Source organism: Camellia sinensis, chromosome 4, assembly GCF_055761805.1.
Source record: "Camellia sinensis isolate YWXY chromosome 4, ASM5576180v1, whole genome shotgun sequence".
NCBI lineage: Eukaryota > Viridiplantae > Streptophyta > Magnoliopsida > Ericales > Theaceae > Camellia > Camellia sinensis.
In genome coordinates, this window is record NC_138964.1 from 215,069,041 (window position 1) to 215,089,998 (window position 20,958).

At 34.2% G+C, this 20,958-nt stretch overlaps 1 protein-coding gene across 2 annotated transcripts; it reads right to left on the bottom strand.

The window, feature by feature from the left end:
• Nucleotides 1-11,511: 11,511 nt before the first annotated feature.
• On the bottom strand, nt 11,512-20,475 carry DEG8 (Trypsin family protein with PDZ domain-containing protein). Of its 2 annotated transcripts, XM_028224728.2 has the most exons (13): nt 20,116-20,475; nt 17,077-17,204; nt 16,638-16,720; nt 16,415-16,513; nt 16,143-16,209; nt 15,563-15,638; nt 15,357-15,423; nt 13,785-14,002; nt 13,525-13,592; nt 13,248-13,327; nt 12,918-13,004; nt 12,673-12,780; nt 11,512-11,835 (listed from the first exon to the last, which is right to left on the bottom strand). In XM_028224728.2, exons 1-13 carry the CDS (start codon nt 20,319-20,321, stop codon nt 11,707-11,709), a joined length of 1,416 nt encoding a protein of 471 aa, XP_028080529.1. In that variant the 5' UTR covers nt 20,322-20,475; the 3' UTR covers nt 11,512-11,706. The 2 variants fall into 2 exon arrangements, with proteins under 2 accessions (XP_028080529.1, XP_028080530.1); XM_028224729.2 differs by lacking the exon at nt 17,077-17,204 and having other exon boundaries at nt 20,116-20,454.
• Nucleotides 20,476-20,958: the final 483 nt, after the last annotated feature.

The following is a 20,958-nucleotide window of genomic DNA, read 5'->3' on the forward strand; positions in this document are numbered from 1 at the left end:
ATTTTGTGCACAACATGGCATTATTCACCAAACTACAGCCCCTTATTCTCCACAGCAAAATGGCATTGCTGAAAGGAAGAATAGAACCCTAAAAGAAATGATGAATGCCATGTTACTAAGTTCAGGCTTACCACAGAACTTGTGGGGGGAAGCAATATTGTCTGCTAATTATGTTCTTAATAGAATACCCCACAAGAAAACCAAAAGCATTCCTTATGAATTGTGGAAAGGTCGACCACCTTCCTACAAATACTTAAAAGTGTGGGGGTGTTTGGCAAAAGTTGAAGTACCTGTTCCTAAAAAGACTAAAATTGGACCAAAAAAAGTAGATTGTGTGTTTATTGGTTATGCTCAGAATAGTAGTGCATATCGGTTTCTGACTTATAAATCAGATATACCTGATATAAATGTGAACACTATTATAGAGTCAAAGAATGCTGTGTTTTTTGAACATGTCTTTCCTTACAAGAAAGGACAGGAATTAAGTTCACAGAAAAGAACTTATGATTGTACACAAAGTCAAGAGACTACTGACAATCAAACACAAGAGACTAGTAATAGTCTCGACCAACAGGATTTAACTAATGATGAACCAAGACGAAGTAAAAGAGCGAGAACATCAAAATCCTTTGGTCCAGATTTTCTGACATACTTGTTAGAAAATGAACCTCAAAACTTTAAGGCAGCAATGACAGGTCCTGAAGCACCTTTGTGGAAAGAGGCTGTTAATAATGAAATTGAATCCATTATGCAAAATCATACTTGGGAATTGGTGGATCTTCCACCAGGTTCTAAACCTCTTGGATATAAATGGATATTCAAGAGAAAAATGAAAGCAGATGGTTCAATTGACAAGTATAAAGCAAGACTTGTTGTTAAAGGTTACAGACAAAAGGAAGGTCTGGACTATTTTGACACATATTCCCCTGTGACAAGAATAACATCCATTCGCATGCTTATTGCTATAGCAGCGTTGTTTAATTTAGAAATACATCAAATGGATGTTAAAACAGCTTTCTTAAACGGTGATCTAAATGAAGAGATCTATATGGAACAACCCGAAGGGTTTGTAGTATCAGGGCAAGAAAAGAAAGTTTGTCGACTTGTAAAATCCCTTTATGGATTAAAACAAGCACCTAAGCAATGGCATGAAAAATTTGATCATGCAATGCTTACTAATGGGTTTAAGATAAACGAATGTGACAAGTGCGTCTATGTTAAGAACACTGACCAAGGATATGTCATAGTTTGTCTTTATGTGGATGACATGCTTATCATTGGAAGCAGTCAAAACATGATCAAATCAACTAAGCAGATGCTTAACAAAAGATTTGATATGAAAGATATGGGGGTCGCAGATGTTATATTAGGAATGAAAATTACTAAAACATCTGACGGATATGCATTATCTCAATCTCATTATATTGAGAAAATTCTTGATAAATTTATCAAGGATGATTTGAATTTAGCTAGAACACCTGTAGACATCAGTCTTTATTTATCGAAAAATAAAGGTGATGCAGTGTCTCAGTTAAAATACTCCCAAATCATTGGAAGCCTAATGTACCTAATGAATTGTACTCGTCCTGATATAGCTTATGCTATAAGTAAATTGAGTAGGTACACTAGTAACCCTGGAGAAGACCATTGGAAAGCAATCATTCGAGTTCTTAGATATCTAAGATTTACTCGTGATCATGGTTTGAACTTTACTCGATATCCAGCAGTACTCGAAGGTTATTGTGATGCCAATTGGATATCGGATACTAAAGATTCAAAATCCACTAGTGGATATGTCTTTACTCTAGGAGGCGCTGCTGTTTCTTGGAAGTCCACGAAACAAACGTGCATCGCACGATCCACAATGGAATCCGAGTTCATTGCTTTAGACAAAGCAGGTGAAGAAGCAGAATGGCTTCGTCACTTCTTAGAAGACATTCCAATGTGGCCAAAACCTGTGCCAGCTATTTGCATTCATTGTGATAGTCAATCTGCAATAGGCAGGGCACAGAATCATATGTATAATGGTAAGTCACGACATATTCGTCGTCGACATAATACCGTCAGGCAATTGTTGTCAAACGGAATAATCTCAATAGATTATATAAAATCTAAAGAGAATATTGCGGATCCGTTAACAAAAGGTTTGACAAAAGAGCTAGTGTATAGTTCATCGAAGGGGATGGGATTAAAGCCTATTACATAAGAGTCGTCATAATGGTAACCCTACTTATATGACTGGAGATCCCAAGAACTAAGTTCAAAGGGACAACTAAGTTATGTACGGCTCGCCAGAAATCACCAAGGGATTAAAATTCCTACCCATTCCTATGGTGAGAGTGATATCTGCAACATATGTTGTATGCAGAGGTATAAGGATAAGCTTTGCTTTTAATGATTACTTATATCTTGATTAAGGCATAAAATCAAGACGAGTATAAAGAGATACTCACAATAAGAATCACCTATATGAGTTTTGAACTGGGGCCGGTTCTATGAGAATGAAGAGGCTAAATTCTCTAGAAACACTTATGAAAACCAGGTGCGTTCAAGGCCAAAATGAACACAACAGTGAGAACCACGATGTGTTAGAAGATATTTTGTGTGAAATCTGTTGTCTTGGCTTACACAAACGGCTGAACAATTCAAGGCATCGCGTCCATTGGTTAGCCAGTAAGTCCGATAGGTTATCACTAGGGAAGGTTCAAAGCCGAAAACTACCTATCCTGATGCAAGATATTTTCGACTTATACTCTTTCGTTAAGTCTGCATATTGTTGCATTTCCGTTGTCATCAAATTCCATTCATGTGGGGGATTGTTGGAAATGGTTATTTTTCCTCAAGTTTGGTCTATTTTTTAGGTGGGCCCCGAGTGTCGATTTACTCGGGTCAAAGTGGTAACGCGTTCTATGCCGCGTTATGATTCACGTGGTATATTTGGTTGCTCAAAACCATTACCGAGTGAATGGAAAATTGAAGCCAAAGTGTGCTCCATGGAAATGGAGTTTTGGTGGAAATTCCTTAAGGTTGTAAATTGGCTTGTCCCACATTGATTTGGTGGGAGGTTTTGAAAGGGTTTATAAAGCTTAGGGTGAGATACTTGGGGTGTGCCCCAAGGGGTACCCAAGTGTTTTAGAGGGAGAGGTTATGGGCAAAATGGGCTAGACCCATTGGACCCAAAAATCACCACACACGCGCGCGCGCGCCGCCGCCGTCCGTCCGTCCGGTCGGGCGGGCTGGGCTGGGCGCGGGTGCGTGGTGTGGGGTTGGGCTTCTAATCTTTTTGGGCCAAAAACATTTGAATTTAATTTTATTTTTTATTAAAATAAAATCCATAATTCAAATTAAATTGGTTTGGATTATTTGTTCATCCAAACAGGGCCCTTCCCGGTTTCAAACAGAAATAAACTGTTTTGGAATTAATGCACACCCAAACAGGGCCCTTCCCGTTTTACTATCTGTTTGAATTAATTCAAATCTGTTTGAATTCAAAACCCAACAGGTATGATACCTGTTCAATTCAAAACCAAGAGTTACATACCTGTTTATTTCAAATCCAAGAGCCACCTTCACATCTATAAATAGGACCACCCTCATTTGATATTTTACATTCAGAAATTTCGTATTTCACTTCTGTTTTCTATTCTTCATCTTGCTGCATTTTATTTTCGAAAGAAAGAGTGTAAACACTTAGTGTGTTCGTAAGGCAAACAATTAGTAGTGCTGCTATTGTTTGTGGAAGATCATTTCATCCTGGGAGATAGACGTCCGAATTCTGAAAGCACCGTGGAGAGGACGAATCTGTCTTAAGGACACAGTGTTAAACACTGGACTTGATCAGAAAAAATAATTCGAAGAAATTAAATCAAGTAAGTTATTTAATTACTTTCAGTGTTGTTTTTATTTATTTATTTATTCAGATTTTAATTTTGTTTTTGTAACAAAATAAAATCTGTTATTTATTTATTTATTTTTATTTCGAGTTTGATTTTTGTAATCAAACATATTCTCTCCTTTTCTCTATTTCTTTTATTCTTGTTGTTGTTTTGTACACAACAGAATTAAATCCTTTTAAATACGGTGAAGATTGTCCTACAACATAGAGTTTGGTTGCAAGGAGTACAGAAGTAATATTTACTCCCCTTACACTTAGCATATTATTTATTAGATAGTTATAAATTATGAATATCTAACCATACTACTTTTAATTTTAGTAATACCCATTATTTCAATAACTTTTTTATAATTGCCTCTCTTTTTTTCTCTTTTTAAAATTGCTTGTAATTTTTGAACATTTTTCATGCAAATGGTTTGACATATGTATTGATTATTTAGTCATCATACATATGAGTAATATTATAAGTGCATGACTATGACCATTATGATTTTTGTTTATTTTAATTTTTTTATTGTGGCACAAACAAACTGAATGTTCATATCTTTCGCTTATAATTTTTTTTAAATCTCTAACTAATATGAAGGACTCACAAATGTATGTATTGATGTTTGATTCAGTATAAATATACTTTGTATTTATCAATAAAGTAGTTTTTTCTATTTAAAAAAAAAAATCACTCATAATTTCTTCAAATGGCATGTAATCTCACAAAATCATAGAGACAAATCAAATGACATACTCAGCCTAAATATTATAAATTTGTTTTTGTATACATAATATTATGAGAAAAAGATCAAAAATTATAATCAACATATGCTAATATCTTTCAAATTATTTAATTTAGAAACAAATATGATTTTTTAAATTAAGATTTTATTCATTCAAGTCACGGAGTGAAGTTAACTTCATATTCTTAGCCAAGCTCAGTAATTTTCTTCACGTTTTCTCATACCGTTAAAAAAATCATTCTCAAACTTTTCTTATCTCTTAAAAATAGTTAAAAAGTCATTTAAAATATTAATTTCAAACAGTCACTTAGTTAAAAATAATTGAAATTTACTTATTTATTTTTTAAAATTATTTTCAATTAATTAAAAAATAAATTTATTTATTATTATTTAATTTCGTATATAGTATGGATTACCTACACTAATTTATAAATAATACCAAACAAAGCTACTATAGTGGTATGGTTTAATTTAGATAACCATTTATGATGAATATTGATTGGAAGTAAAGTAATTTAAGGAAATGGACAAGTTAGCATCAACACAAAGAAAGTGATAATCGTGAACTCGAGTGATGTTAGACAAATACATACATATATATATATATATAATTAATTAATTAATTAAATTAAAGATCCACATTGATGGGATCTTGGAAACAGATTATCTCGTCAGCATAATGGTCACAATAAAAAAATAATAATAATCGCGACCACAAATGTTTTCTGCTCATATAATAATTATTACAAAAGATTATTTGTAGCTTTTATCTCTAAAAGGAAATTAATTTTCACTTTACTCGTTTAAATTGTCAAGTATGCCCCTTACATCTTTACACTTTTTTTTTTTTTTTTTTTTGAGGGACGTTTACACCTAAGTTTTAATTTATGAACTTATACTCAATTAAATCATAATTAAGATTTCTTAGATTTTCAAATTCCATTAAATAGTCAAAATTGTTCTTCAAATAATGATTGTTCATCATTTATGATTATCTATAAAGAAATATGATGATTTGACATTTATTTTGATTTTTAAAATTTTAAAATACCAACTTTCAAATTGAAAAAACTAAAAAAAAATTATGTGAAAAAAAAAAAAAAAAAACTAATCACTTTATTTGATTCTTGTTTTTCAAACACAGTGTTTTGAAAATTTTAGAATTCTTGTTTGGTTATTCAAAAAACCAAACACAGTTTTCAAAATAATATGTTTAGGGATTTTATTCTTCACGTGATGTGAAAAAGCAATAGGCATAGTATAGTCTACAACTGTACTCCTAACAGCCTATGTCTTGCTTCATTTATTACCTTTACCAAACCATTTCCAGAGTTGGCTTCCGTTGCTATGCCAAGGTTGACAACACCGGAGCAACGACTCAGGCAGGCCACGAAGACGCTATTCAGGTGTGGCTGATTTGAGCTGCGGGTGACAAAGATCAGACGACAAAAAGGTTAGTTATTTGGATTGTGCTTCATCATGTTTTCATTTCATCTCCATTTCCCCTTCGATTTTGATTTTCATTCTTCTTAATCAATTTGTAAGAAATGAAATTTTCTCCAACAACATCTTGGTTTTCTGGTTTCATTTCGACCAAAATAAAACTTTCATATCGAAAATGATGTTTGTGGATTAATCTAAAACTTATGTGGTTTGATTTCTGCACCAAATCCCTAGTTTAATCTTAGAATTGTTGGAAATAATGGTTTCTATAGGCTTATTTTGAGCCAACTTTGAAACCAAAATAGAGAGGGTCCCATACATCTTTTAAGGTGGATCGAAAGAGGTGATGTGTTCATTGTCGCATGGTAAGTTACATGGTGAAGACTGTTTGTCAAAACTATTTATGAGTGAATGGGAACTTGACGTCATTTTTGGGTTCGTGGAATAGACGTTTAAAGAGTTAAATGTGGGTTTCCTTGAAATGGGTTGTCCCACATTGAAACTTTAATAGAACTTTTGTGAGTATATAAGCTCTAAGTGTACAACCTTGGGTTGGGCCCCAAGGGGTATCCTAAGTTTGTAGAAGGGAGGAGTTATGGACAAATGAAACCTTAGCCCAAACCACCACACACGTGCCGCCGTCTGTCCGAGCATGGGTCAAGTCTTATATTAATTTTTTGGACAAAATTTATTTAAATTTTTTTCCAAATTTCTTGGGGAAAAAATTAATGCCTCTTTTCAAATCTGAATTCTACAACTGATTAATCAATATGAACAATTTTCAATCATTTGAAATCCGGAACAGGTTCAAACTGTTTTTACAGTTATAAAAACTGCCCAGACAGATTCAAATCTGTCTAGCAGTTACGAGCAGATATGTTTGGATTTTTGAATTATATCTGTTCAAACAGTTTCATACCTCTTCAGTTCTAGATAGCACCTGTTCGGACATATTTGTATGCCTATAAATACCAGCCATTTCAGCAGTCTTTGGCATCCCAAAATTGATTGAAAAAATCATCTTTTTGCTGTCCAATTTTTGCTCTGTTGCATATATTCCTCATATTAATTTTAGGAAATACTTTGAGAGTATAAAACACAGGTTTGATTCGCCGTACAAATTATTTTTGAGTGCTACTACAATTTGTGAAGATCATTGTATACTGGGAGATAAACGCCACTTAATCGTAAGTACCGTAGCGGGGCGAATCTGTCTTAAGGACAGAGTGTCACACACTCTACTTGATCTTTTAAATATTCGGTTCGGTAAAATAAATCTTGTAAGTTATTTATTTTATTTGTTTCATTTGGTTTCAATTTATTTATTGTATACAGAAGATTGTTCTAACAAAAATTCCTTTGAGCATAGAAATCAATGTTCTGTGCTTTGATTTCAGAAATTAATTTCATCATTTGAAACCAAATGCAAGTTTGTGAGAACCTGGTAAGTGGTTTCGATTTCAGAAAGTAAGTTCTACATTTTGGGAATGTAAGCACAGATTTTCTGGTTTTTATGTGGAAAATTAGCTTCATCATATTCCAACAAATTCACAATTTCCCCTTTCCGTTTTGTGGTTTCAAATTCGGTAATTAAGTTCTCCATTTTCGAAGCAAAAACTGATTTTCTGTTGTGTACATTCTTCTAGCTTTCCATTCAATGTAGGACTTCGAGAAGTTTTTAATAAAACTTACTAAAATGACAAGAATAGCATAAGCAGATTTCGCTGTGCTTACATTCTGTTGGTTTTATGGGTTCAATGTGTTGCTGTCATTTTTGTTCTAACCAGTGATATGTAGCCAGCAGCAGTAGGGTTATTCGTTGGGTATGTATAATTATAAAGGGAAAAGTTAGGGATCATGCAAAAATTTTCATAAAAATAATCATGAAATATTTATGATCCTTGGATTAGCTTGATTAGTGTGTGGTGTTTTATTCTAAGTGTAATCCAATGGTCACAAAGCTTTCATAATTATTTTCATAAAAGGTTTTTCATGATACCTAGCATTGCTGAATTATAAAATGAGAAGAATATCAACTTTTTGGGAGGAGCAGTAGCAGTAAGTTACATCAATGTTTTTTTTAAAAAAAAATAATTTAAAATTGAATTATTTTTTTGTGCAAAACTGAAAATTTTGTATTTATAAGGAGCATAATGATGGAACATTAATGTACAAAACTGAAAAAATAAAATAAAAAGTTTAAAAAAAGTTTTATTTTTGGCCCAACGCCTAATCTCCCCCCTATGAGATGCTGCCATGTGTACAATCACGATTCACTGCCACCCCCATTACCCTGTATTTTCCACTTCAAGTCATCACGTGACACGCCGCCTCTTGAGCCCCGGTCCCCCCACCTCAACCTTCACGGTCAGTCCTCCTCATGGTCGGCCCTTCCACTCGGCCACCCTTCGCGGTCGGCTCTCCTCATTATCGGCCCATCCACTCGGCCACCCTTCGCGGTCGGTCCTCCTCATGGTCGGCCCTCCCACTCGGCCATCCTTCGCAGTTAGTCCTCCTCATGGTCGGCCCTTCCACTAGGCCACCCTTCGCGGTCGGCCCTCCTCATGGTCGGCCCTTCCACTCAGCCACCCTTCGCGGTCGGTCCTCCTCATCTTCTCCATTAGTATTCCCTTCGTTGGGCTAAAGCTGCACTTGGGAATGGAGGACTACTGACGTGGTTAGGCCCACAAAGGTCATAGCCTACTATGAACAACCCAAGCCCAACACTTAGAGCCCAACACATAACCCAACTGATAAGATCCTGAACAGCTGGAAGCCAACATGGCACGAAGAACCAATGATATTCAGACATGTGGCAAGTAAAGGACAAGCCACATCAGCAGACAAAGATCTGTAAAGTTATTGTCACTGCACATCGCCATTAATGCAGTCCATCACAGCATTTATTATGACAACACCTCTCCGTCGGAACAACACCCCCTCACCCTGAACAAGGTAAGCTACAGCATAGACTTTCGGCCAAGGTGGCAGGTCGGAAGGGACGGCGAAATGATTACCAGAGGATATAAGCAGACGTTGAAGATAAGAAGAAGGTTAAGTTTTTCTATCTCCAATTCATATCTCTACATTACACTTCTCTCTCTCTAACTTGCTCGTCGGAGGGTTCGCTGAGGGACTCCCCGTTCCCCTGTTGAACCTGTGTGCAAGTTCTCTGGTGGGCTTGAACACTCAGTTACCGGTTGAAGAAGTGTGGATTAGTCCAACCCATTCCACCTGGGACCCGTTGTGTAGTAACTGTATCATCACATTCGATTATCCAATACAATGAAGAAAAGTTTAGTTTGCACTAAAAGAAACAAAACAAAAGACATGAAACAATCGAAGATCATCCACTTACAACCAAAATTCATTTTCACACTAATCCCACACATGAAGAAACCAAACTTAGTCTCTAAGGTTTTTATTATGTAGCTTTCTCAAAACAATCAATCTTATATACATATATATATATATATATATATGTGCCTAATAAAACTATTTTTTCAATGAATTTGTAAATTTTAGATTGTTGTTGGGTCCACTTGTCTTATGTTTGGAATGTCTGCAATTATTGAAAATCGCCTAATAATCCACCTAAGTCATTTTCCTTGAATAATTTAGGCATAAAATTGATAGGTGACCTCCTAGCAATTTCACTAATTAAAAACATTCCAATTAATTAAGCAAGTTTATGCCGACCCAAATAAATTGTATATATTCTTTTTTATTAAAATATATCACTACAATAAAGTATATAACCAAAAAAAATAAAAAATCTATCACAAGAGTAAAATCCTTGACGTCTTAATAAGGTGCCAGAATGCTTATCACTTGTGTCTTGTTATGGATGCAAATGAACCGAGCTGTTTATAGATAACTCAAATTTGACTTGTTTAAAATTTGTTTAAATTTTGATCTTAACTTGTTTCTTAAATAAATGAGCTCAAACCAAATTTTTAAGCTTGTTTAGTATTTGAGCCAAGCTTCAACAGACCAAAACTCAAGTCGAATAGGCACGTAAGTACAATTATAGATAGATTAATATTTATTTTTAGGGTAAATTATACTGATTTTCTTTGAGATTAAAAAAAATACAATAAACTTCATATGGGTGTGGGTCTCATACCCATGTGAGACATTTGATAAAAATTTTAACAGAACTTTTGAGATCTCTAACATTACTCCTAAATGATTTGAGTATAAATTTTCTTTCCAATGATAACAAATCATGAAAAATATAGGAAAAGGGATATCTAAAACTAAAAATTTTAAGTTATAATTGTTCAGATATAATTTTTTTTATATTGTAAATAATCTCATATTAATTGACAAAAAAATTAAAATAAATAAATAATTGTCCCGTACTTTATATTATTTTCTTAATAACCAAACAAAAAACATGTTTCGTGATTTGGAAAGGGCGGAATCATTTTGTAAGCCGAACACATATTGTATGGGCTTGGAAGCCCACGTTGCCACCTGTGTATAGAGCCCAGATAGATGTCCCAACATTCAACTCGATCCAATTATAGTTTGGACTTTTTTTGAGAAATTCTATTTGCACCAAAAATTCATTAAGTACACTTAATTTTTAGTACACTTTATTAAATTATTTAGAGTTATAATTTTCTCTTAACACACCATATGTTTTTTTTAAATTATCCTTCAAGATACACCCAAACAATAAACAAATCAAAAACTCCAAATTACACAATTTTGTAAAACCCTTTCAAAGATCTTTAAACAGATTTCTCATTACAGTTATTCTTTTTGTTCACATACAGAGAACATCACCGGTGAAGGACAAGTGTTTTTTTTTTTTTTTTTAAAAAAAAAAAGAGATTTTTGAAAGGGTTTTATAAAACAAGTATTATTTAATTTCCCTGGATGAAAAAGAAAAAAAGGTTTTTACTCAGTTTAGGTTTTGTGAAGAAACGAAGAAGTTTGCAACAATGGCTTCATCTTTCTAGGTTGCTCCGCTCATGGCTTTACCATCTTGTCCCAATGCCAATGCATGGTTAGACGATAACTTGATTACTTTTGCTTGCGAAAATTCATCAAACCACCCAAAAAACCCTTTTGATAACAATGATATTAATGATAATAGTAAATTTTGAAAAGGTGAATCGGAATTTTAAAATGAAAAAGATGAAAAGAAAATAATTAAAACTTAGAGAAGAAGATGAAAAGAGTTAAATACGAAGAATGTGATTTGGGCGTACCATAAAAAGAAAAATATATATTTTAACGTTTACTGTGTATTGCCTTTATTAGTAAATTTATATTAGGGTATAATAAAAATTAAAATTTTAGTAAGTTATTATTTGGGTGCAAATAAAATGATCCCCATTTTGACCCAACAGTCAACTCGGTCCAATTATAGTTTGGACTTTTTGTGGGTAGCACCCCTGTTTTAGATGGGCTTTTCTTTCAGGCCCAAAGTTTAACTCGATCCAATTATAGTTCTTTTTCAAAATATTTATTAAAATCAAAATACAACGAAATGGTTACAAATACATGAATAACCTCTTACATCACCCATTTAGGGCACTCTCGCACTTTCTGTTTTAAATTTTGAAAGCTATGATAAATCATAACTAAAACTAACATATCAAGTCAAATTATTGCTCCCCTTTGTCATGAACCTTTTTCCTCTAAAACTATTGGCAGCTCCAAGTTCTCGTTGCCCCTGTGAATCTTCAAGAGGACTTTATCCCCAACATTGTAGTCGTCCAATGCTTTGTACAACTCAGCTTTACTTCTAACCTGCTTAACCAAGGAACAATAATGAGTGATTGATTGCTGAATAAATTTAAGAGAGTAAATGCATGACAACCTTGTAATGGGGCTAAAATTTAGACAAAGCAAAATGATTCCATCTTGATGGCTAAAGCATCTAAAGCAGAAAGTCCTCAACTATTGGCCCATTTCTTAACTACTTGGGCTTTTAGTACGATGATATTGTGCACTATTTGTGTGTGCTTCTACACCCTGTTTAGTTTAGTCAATTTGCCTCTCCATGTGCAAGACAAGGATGCGCATGATATTAATGATGGACCAAAACTTCAAAAGTAAAATCCTAAACACCAAATGAAATATAACAGTTACAAATTATATGGAAAGCAAAAAGACACCCAATTCAGGTACTACATAAAACACATTGGAAGACTAAATATCTAATGAATGCCAACAGTCCTCTAGTCAATATTTTCAAATTACAGAAGCTTTTCTCATAATCTAAAATATGCAACGAAATGCCTATATTTCCACCTATAACAGTCACCAAATTGCCACACACATACAGAGCAATTCCCTGAAGAAGCTAGCTTTACTAGATGGCAAGAATATAAATTTAAGCAGACACAAGAGGACAGCATAGAATATCATAGATAGTCACCAGAGAGAGAGAGAGAGAGAGAGAGAGAGAGAGTATGATAGATGCAAAGCTCAGAGAATTTTGGTCCAGACCTTTCAACAGATGCACCAAGTATATTAAAGGATTGTTCAGTCCATCAATATGCAAACACTAAAGCTAGCAACTTAATAATATGTGGAAACACCACATAAATTGTAAAAGAAGAGTTGGAGCAAGAGACAACTCACAGGTTTGTTGTCCACCGCGACAATTATATCCCCAAGCACAATATTACCAGCAAAGCCCCTTGTAGTGGGAAGTATCCCAGCTTTGGCTGCAAGACTATTTCCAGGAACCTACAACACCACAAAGTAAATTTAGGCAAATATAGCTGATGCCATGGCAAAAAAGAGATTCTCAAATTTCAATTTCGCAACATTGTAGATATGTAAAGCCCAGATGCAGAGATATTGACAATTATGGAGGTGCATACCTGCAGAACCAGAGCTCCATTTCTAACATTAAGTTGATTTGCAATCAGGTCTGGAGCAAAATCCACATTTAAACCAGCTCGCACAACCTAACATGGATGGAACACACTGTAAAATTATTTTCTTTTTGATTGATGGAACAATTAAGAAGCATGCTGTGTCTTGAGCAAATTTCTATAAAATGATTTTCAAAATAATCATTGTTGAAATGTTGATAGTGGTTCCTAAAGCCAAAAGATTTTACAGAGAAAAGTAAGACCAGAAGGCACAGATTAGACACTTAATAACTAGTAGGAATCTGAACTGCATAATTGAATAGCAACAGAACATACCTTTCCAAATTTAATCAACTGAGGTACTATCTTTATCACGGTTGAGGATGGGATGGCAAATCCTACACCAGCAGACGTCCCTGCCACGCCAGAAAACATAAATGCATATGAGGAGGTTTTTTTTTTTAGAGTCCCCAGAGGTAAATGGAGACTTTATAGGCATCAACAAGCACTTTTCAGGTCACCTCTCGGATGAGTACGTAGGTCTAAGGAACTTCCATTATTTCGTTTAGATTCTAAAACGCGTATAATGCAATAAAGATGGAGAAGACATTACCTGTTTGAGTAAATATTGCTGTGTTAATTCCAATTAAATTTCCTTTGGAATCCAATAGAGGACCTCCACTGCCATGAGAACAAGAAAAAAATACAGTTGGCAATGCACAAGTAACATCATAACCATTTGTTCTGATAAGGTGAAAAGTCCCGATATAAGAGCATGGAAAAAAATTGGAATCAGATAATTTTGATGTCAGGAGGGGAAGTAAAACCTGTTCATTATGATTTCTGCATAGAAAGAATGGACCTAAATAATACCTATTTCCAGGATTGATGGCTGCATCTGTCTGAATTCCACCACCAATTGTGACTCCCGTTTGACTAAATATGTCTCGATTTAGTCCACTGATAACCCCAACAGTGAGAGTGTGATCAAAACCAAATGGATTTCCAATGGCTAAGCACTGTTGGCCAACTCTTAAAGAAGATGACTGCCCCACCTTGACAGGCCTCAGCAGTTCTTCAGTGGCTTCCACCTATTGTGTTATTTATAATTAAAAGAGTAGAAGATCTCAATATTTAAAAACTATACAGCCTTAAAGGATCAGCAAAACACAAAATCCTTTAAGAAATTTTAAAGATCACCTCAACATCTACATGATAAACACAATTCTATGGATTGATCATTTAATCAAGCTTAAAAAAATAGAGGATGCGCAAATCTCTTGACAGGCATGAACAATTGACTCACAAATACGTGCACTTTTAAAGATGAAGGCAGTAAAGTTGAATCACCCAGCATTCATGACAAAGATGAAAGAAGGAACTAAGACAAAAATACAAATGCATCTCCAGCTGAACGGTTTGGCAAGACTATAGCACCTACGCAAACACCCTACTTACTTAGCAAACAAGATTTCAAGAATGTCACTTAACAATTCCCCTCCAGCAGCTAAAGTGACAGTGATGGTAACATCCACTTGCTCTGTTCTGGAGGCATCAAATGAGAGGCTTGAAAAAGCATGTTAATTTGGGTATTTTGGACCCTCTGGGATGAGTATTTGAATCATTTGAATCATAGAACTTTTATTATTGGCCCCTTTAATGAAGATTGAAGACTTCTCGTGTTTTTGAGTTTTGTCTCCTAACTTTTGTTTTTGAATGGCCACCTTTTGACACAACTATAGATTTATAATCTCTTTTTGAAATAGGGTATATATAGACTTTGATTTTAGCACAAAATACAAATGTTAGAATTGGAACTTGTGAAATTGTGAATCTTGTGATGGGTGTATAATATCATATCTGAACACATGGTGTTAAATTTATCTCATTTTGGTGATTTGAAATTTTGAATTTTTTAACTTCTCATATGGTGAATCTGGGATTCTTGTTTTCTTTAATTCATAAAAGTATACGAATATATCAATTGTCATAAATCATAGCATAATCAGTACGATAAGTTCATAGATCACATCAGGGATTTGACCAACATCTCTTGCCATCTTACCTATTACAACATGCGCTTATCATTCAAAACAAGGTGTTTATTGATTTATATATAAACTTTGCATATTTATAAGATATCATTAATATTTAATTGTTTAGATTTTTTTATGTATTTTATAAATAATAACTGAATCTTTACAATTCATGATTTGGAAAGAAGAAAAAAAAACGAAGGTAATTTCTATTCTCAAAAAAAAAACAAAAAAGTATTGAATTGTACAAGAAGCAAAGGGTAAAAAAGGTGAATAATGCACCTTGGTTGAGATAATAAAGGGTAAAAAAATATTGAATTAAACAAGAAGCAACAAAACCTGGAGGTATCATTAGCAGAGTTCCATCATGGAACTTCCATGCATATATAAATGTTCAAAGAAAATTTACCTTCAAGACAGCAAGATCTTTAGCACGGTCTGCACCAATCAATTTGCCCTCAAAATTCTTCTGTACCCTTTTCAAAAACTATACATAATAAGGAACTGACGTGAAACAATAATGTGAGTAAGAATTCTATTTACTTAACTGAAGATTGACCATCCAATTATGCAGTTCAACCTATCAATAGAGGCTAAAGGCACTGTGATTCTCACCCTTCTGAAGCAAGAATATTGACTCGTGCAACGACTTGCCCACTGCTCGGATTTCTTGAGAGAGAATTGCCAATTACTGGGCAATATCAACACAAATTTGATTTGTTCAGAATCTCAATAGCCCATTATGCAATTTAAAATGATTAATTAGCACTATCTACAGAATTAATGAAGACATATCACCAAGAACCCAACCATTTGAAAATCAACATAATAGTTCCAAATATTTGAGAATCAACTTTACTTTCAAATGTGTACAAAGAAACAACTCGGAAGTAATCAGCATTAGAACATATTTAAACATGTAAAGATGTAAGACAGGACTTGATGAGATCCAAATAGGGTCAGCCAAAAAACCAAAGACACAAGGTAGAATTCCTTGCAATAAACAAGTAGACAAAAAAAATACAGTAACACACAAAATGCTATGTTTTAATTCAGCACAATTTGCAGGTTCTCCGTCATAATGAATCACCTCTCTTTCTAATTGAGCATAACCAAAGTAAAACTATGCGCTTGTCAATAACATCATTTATCTTTCATCCATGTAAAAGCCCTTTGAATTTTTCAACTGACTTACCGTGATAATTTGTCACAATGTGACCTTGTCCATCCCAGACTACTCCAGAACCATTTCCTTCAGGGACCTGCCATTATGCATACAATGACATGTTATACTGCAACCATGTCAAAAGCTTATAAGCATGAGAAGATGGTAATATCGACAAAGAATGCCATACATGAGATGTCTAATAACGTTTATGAAATTGTGAGAAAAATACTTTTATCAGTTTGTTTTTAGCACCATAAAAGTATTCAAACATATTTCTTATATTCACGGAACAAAATTACCTCAACCACACCCGTCACATTAAGTTGAGGACGCAATGTTACATCAAAGATGTTGACAACGGAGTAAGTGTTCTTCTCAAAGAGTTGCACAGTCCTTTCCTGCCAAGTAGACACAAATCAACTGACTCATCATAAAAATCCAGTTGAGAGGAGTGTGAAACTGACAAATGAGCCATCCAGAATGAAAAATAGAAACAACTGGCTGGTGCAGTTGAAGGTGAACCTCGGAAGGGAAGAGTGCCCCAGAAGAATAAACGGAGGGTGTAACTTCTTCAACTGTCACAGATGGATCCCCTAAAGCATGGGCTGTATATATGTAAAATGAAGCAAACTGTAGATAAGCACTAAAAGATCCCCAAAAATATGAAGCTAGAGTGAACAAAGACCAACTTTGACAAGTATTTACAAGTATGTTTAATAAAGATGAAATTTGAGTTACAAATGTAAAAGTTGGACCCATACTTTAAAACATAGGCCAAGGAATGAGTAACAAGCCATTCAAATGAAACGCTACTACATCGTAAAACGTCAATGAGATGCAGCAAATTCATAGCCAGCAAAGCAAAAGGTGTATAAAAGACATGATCGACAAATAAATCTTATTACACAATTTAAACCTAAAAGGAATTGGTCAAAAGGAAACAAAGCTGAATTGTGCGAACCTGGTAAGTACCTTGAAGGATGATAACACAAGTACATGAATAAACTTGAGAAAAATGTCCGACGTGTTGTGAAAAGAAAATTTTTCTTTATAACTTCAATCAACTCTTTGCTATGATCATAAGCAATCCTATAAGCATTAGAAGGATTAATGAGGAAATTCTGAAACAATAAAGAAAATGAACTTAAATAGTATGATTCTTTTTCTTTTTTCTGCTTTTTGACAAAATAAGGGCCCAATGACTGCATTTGCTTACAGTATTTGGAAACCAAAAAATAAATGATAGATAAGGATATCACATATACAAGTTTACAGTAAATCAGGTGAACAATTTGAAAACAAAATCACATCACAGCACACCAAATTCACCCACAAACACAAGCTAATTACCACCACTCCATGAGGACCATGACAACCTTCAGATGCATTGCTGACAATGCACACCTCCACAATCAGCAAAAGAAAACACTATACAAACTAATAAATCTTACAAATTTTTTCTTACTAATTGATGTGTCACATAAATAAAGAAACTATGAAAACTAAAATAGGATCCAGTATAATGATATGATAGGTGTCCCACCAAGTAAAAAAAGTTTATACAATTTGTTAGTTTATATAGCATTACTCATCAGCAAATGCCAGTGCCCATAACTGTAATGCCAAGCCACTTGTAAAAGCATCCCCAATCATTCATCAAATTTTCATCAAATTCAAATTTGGTGAGAAAATAGCTAAAATTGTGCTCCAAACATTTCATCAAATCTGTATCAAATCAAAGGAGAGACGGTTGTTTCACCAAATCAAGGATGCACCAATTTCCAAACGTCATATTTTTACTCAATATTTGATAGAAGGGTAAATTACACAGACCTCCCCTGAGATTTCTCATAATAACATAAACCTCCCTTCAAGTTATTAAATGACACTAACCTCCCCTATTAGACTTATAGACCTAACAATGTTATTGAGCAATATAATTTTACGTTTTTGACCCTCATAATAAAGGCACCTCAAAATAAAATAAAAACAATAGTATTCTCACTTCCTTTCACTATTTTTTTTTCATTTTTTAATCAAGAGACCCATCTCTCCCTCTCTCCCCCCTTGACATTCTGCAACTTCACTATCCAAACTCCACCACCACCACACCAAGCCTCCTTGGCTACAAAAATCACAAAATTAGTTAAATCCGCATCACTTCTCTTTTCCCTCTCCATTAATATCACCATCCACAAACTCCATTCAGAGTCTAATCATGCATCCATTGACAAATTATTTAGGGCAAATTACATATACCCCCTCGAGGTTTGGCTAAATTACAAATACCCCCTGAGGTTTGAGAAATTACAAATTCCCCCCTGAATGCTATATTTGCATAACAAATTAGGAGGTAATTTGTTATGAAATTTAAACCTCAGGGGGCAAATTGTTATGAAAATACAAACCTTATGGGGCGAGATGTAATTTCCGAAACCTCAGAGGGGTATCTGTAATTTAGCCAAACCTCAAGGGAGGTATATGTAATTTGCCCAATTTTTTAACTATAAAAGAGAAGAAATTGCCAACACAATTTCTTTCTTAAATTTAATTGGGTTTTGTAGTGCAACACAAAATAGGGGGGAAAAAAAATAAAATCAGTTTGGTTGTTGCTCTCTCTCTCCCTCCACTCTCCCCTCTATAACATGTACATAGCCTTCCCCAACCCCTCTTATTTACCATGTAAATGTATTGCTGCTAAGTGGTTCATCAAACAGTTGAACAGCAAACAAAAATACACATGAATCACGCACAACAGTCACTGATGCCTTGACTTATCTATGAATTTTTCCAGCAAATTTTTGTTCTTAAATAAGATATCTATTTTTGTTTAAAATCTTGTTACTTGCCTTGAACACCATGGTTATCTTCTGGCAATCAGTTCAAACTGCAAAATCTGCCAAGTTGCCAACTAACAACTAATGTTTGTATATATTTTTTTGTTCATATTAATCCTGAATTATAGAATTTATTTACTTCAGCATCTCTGTTTTTATTTTTTTATCTTACTTGAACTAATGAACCATTGTCACCTTCAACACTAGAAAACTGATATCTGCTATTTGGTATTGTCTACATATATAGTATTGTATATGGCACTTGGGTCTTGATTGATACGTGGCGCTCTCTAGTATTAAAATTTTAACTGATGAATTCAGCATTTTTTTTGTTGACATTAGTGACAGTTGTTATGGAGAAGGGGGAAACAGCCACAATTCAGGAAAGCAAATGGGAGGTTAGTGTTATTTCAAAAACCAAAGGGGAGGCTTTTGCAATTGTCAATAACCTCAGGGAAGATCAATGTAATTTACCCTTGATGAAATTTTAAAAAGAGTAAGGATTGAAGATGATTTTCTATCGCCAAAAATGGTTAAAACAGATTTTTAGGATAAATTTAGAATTTTTTACAAATATTTGATGGAAAAAAAATATTAAAGATTGGAGATGCTCTCAAAGCGACCAGACCATAACTGCCACACCAATTTCAATTTCACCTACAACAGGACCACTCACCACTGTCATTGCCAACAAAAAATTCTAAGCATGTGTTTGGTGGGGGATTTGAGGAGGAATTTGAAAAAAGAAAGGGTCAAAGTGTGTGAAATTAGCTAAAATATAAGTATATTTTATTTACATTTCTCCTGCCTTTCTCTTTCCCTTTCCAAATCCCCCAACCAAACACCCAGCGTGGGTTTGATATCCAGGCTCAAATCCATGACAGAAACATCTTGAACCCACGGCACGTCCTCGACACCACACCTCTTCAATTACTAACAGCAAAAACCATAACCGCAACCTTCAATTCAACTACCCACCTCCATTCTCATTATCACCCTCACAAATTACACAAAATTTTCCACAATCAGCAAAAATTTCTGAACTAATAACCAATAAACACTTATAATTCGCTACACACAAACACATGGACAATGAATTTAGGAGATTTGTAGTCGCAGAACATAACAAGGACGAATCATTGAGTTCAAGTAATGGAATTTACCTTGGAGTGGAAGCGGAATGAGGAGAAAGGTCGAAGTTGTCGTCTGGGGAATCGGGATGACGAGGTTCGGAGGAAGAACAGACGGAGGAGATGCCATCGAAACATAGCTCGCGACGACCACACAAGTGTGTTGTTTTTGGTGGGACCTGAGTTCGTTGAGGAGGTTGGAGAAGAGGGTTACTGGAATTGCAAGCTATGATTTGCATTTCTTCTCCGAAACCGAAAATGCACAAGGGTCCTACAGAGTAGATAGGGTTACACTCACTCTCTCTCTCTCTCTCTCTCTCTCTCTCTCTCTGCCTTCCTGGCTGATGCTCCTCTTTCGCGAAATCTTTCTTCTAGTTTTGGTTTCTCCAACAACTTTTTATTTTATTTTTAATATAAATTACGCTTACCTCCCTTAGTTCAGATTAAAATAATAATTTCATCTTTTTAATATAATTATAATAATAAATTAAAGTGATACTTATTAATAATTATATTATTATGATATAATTAACCTTTAATATTTTCAATTCATACTAAAATATCTAAACTTCAAGGTATTGTTTGGTAAAGTCTATAATTTCTTAATTTTTGTTAAAAAAATATATTTATGTTTATTTTTTTATAAATATAAAAGTACATATGTTTAAAAATTTTGTTTTAAAAACTAATAAAATGAGTGGCAAGCAATCAAAGGTGGGTTGATGATAGCCAAAAGCAATTGATGGTGAGTATAAATAATAGTTAAAGCTGATCGATAACAGTCGAAGTTGGTGATCGGTCGCCAAAAATAGTGGCTAAAGGTGATTTTCGGCCAGTAATAACTAAAACTAGTTGACATCAATGAAGTGTAATAGG

Excerpts from the sequence above, each read along its gene's own strand:
- DEG8 (XM_028224728.2), bottom strand. The coding sequence starts at position 20,321 with ATGCAAATCATAGCTTGCAATTCCAGTAACCCTCTTCTCCAACCTCCT. Across the intron at positions 16,721-17,076 it reads TCCTTCAAGGTACTTACCAG|CCCATGCTTTAGGGGATCCA; the intron begins GTTCGCACAATT and ends ACATATATACAG. Across the intron at positions 13,005-13,247 it reads AGTTGATTAAATTTGGAAAG|GTTGTGCGAGCTGGTTTAAA; the intron begins GTATGTTCTGTT and ends CATCCATGTTAG.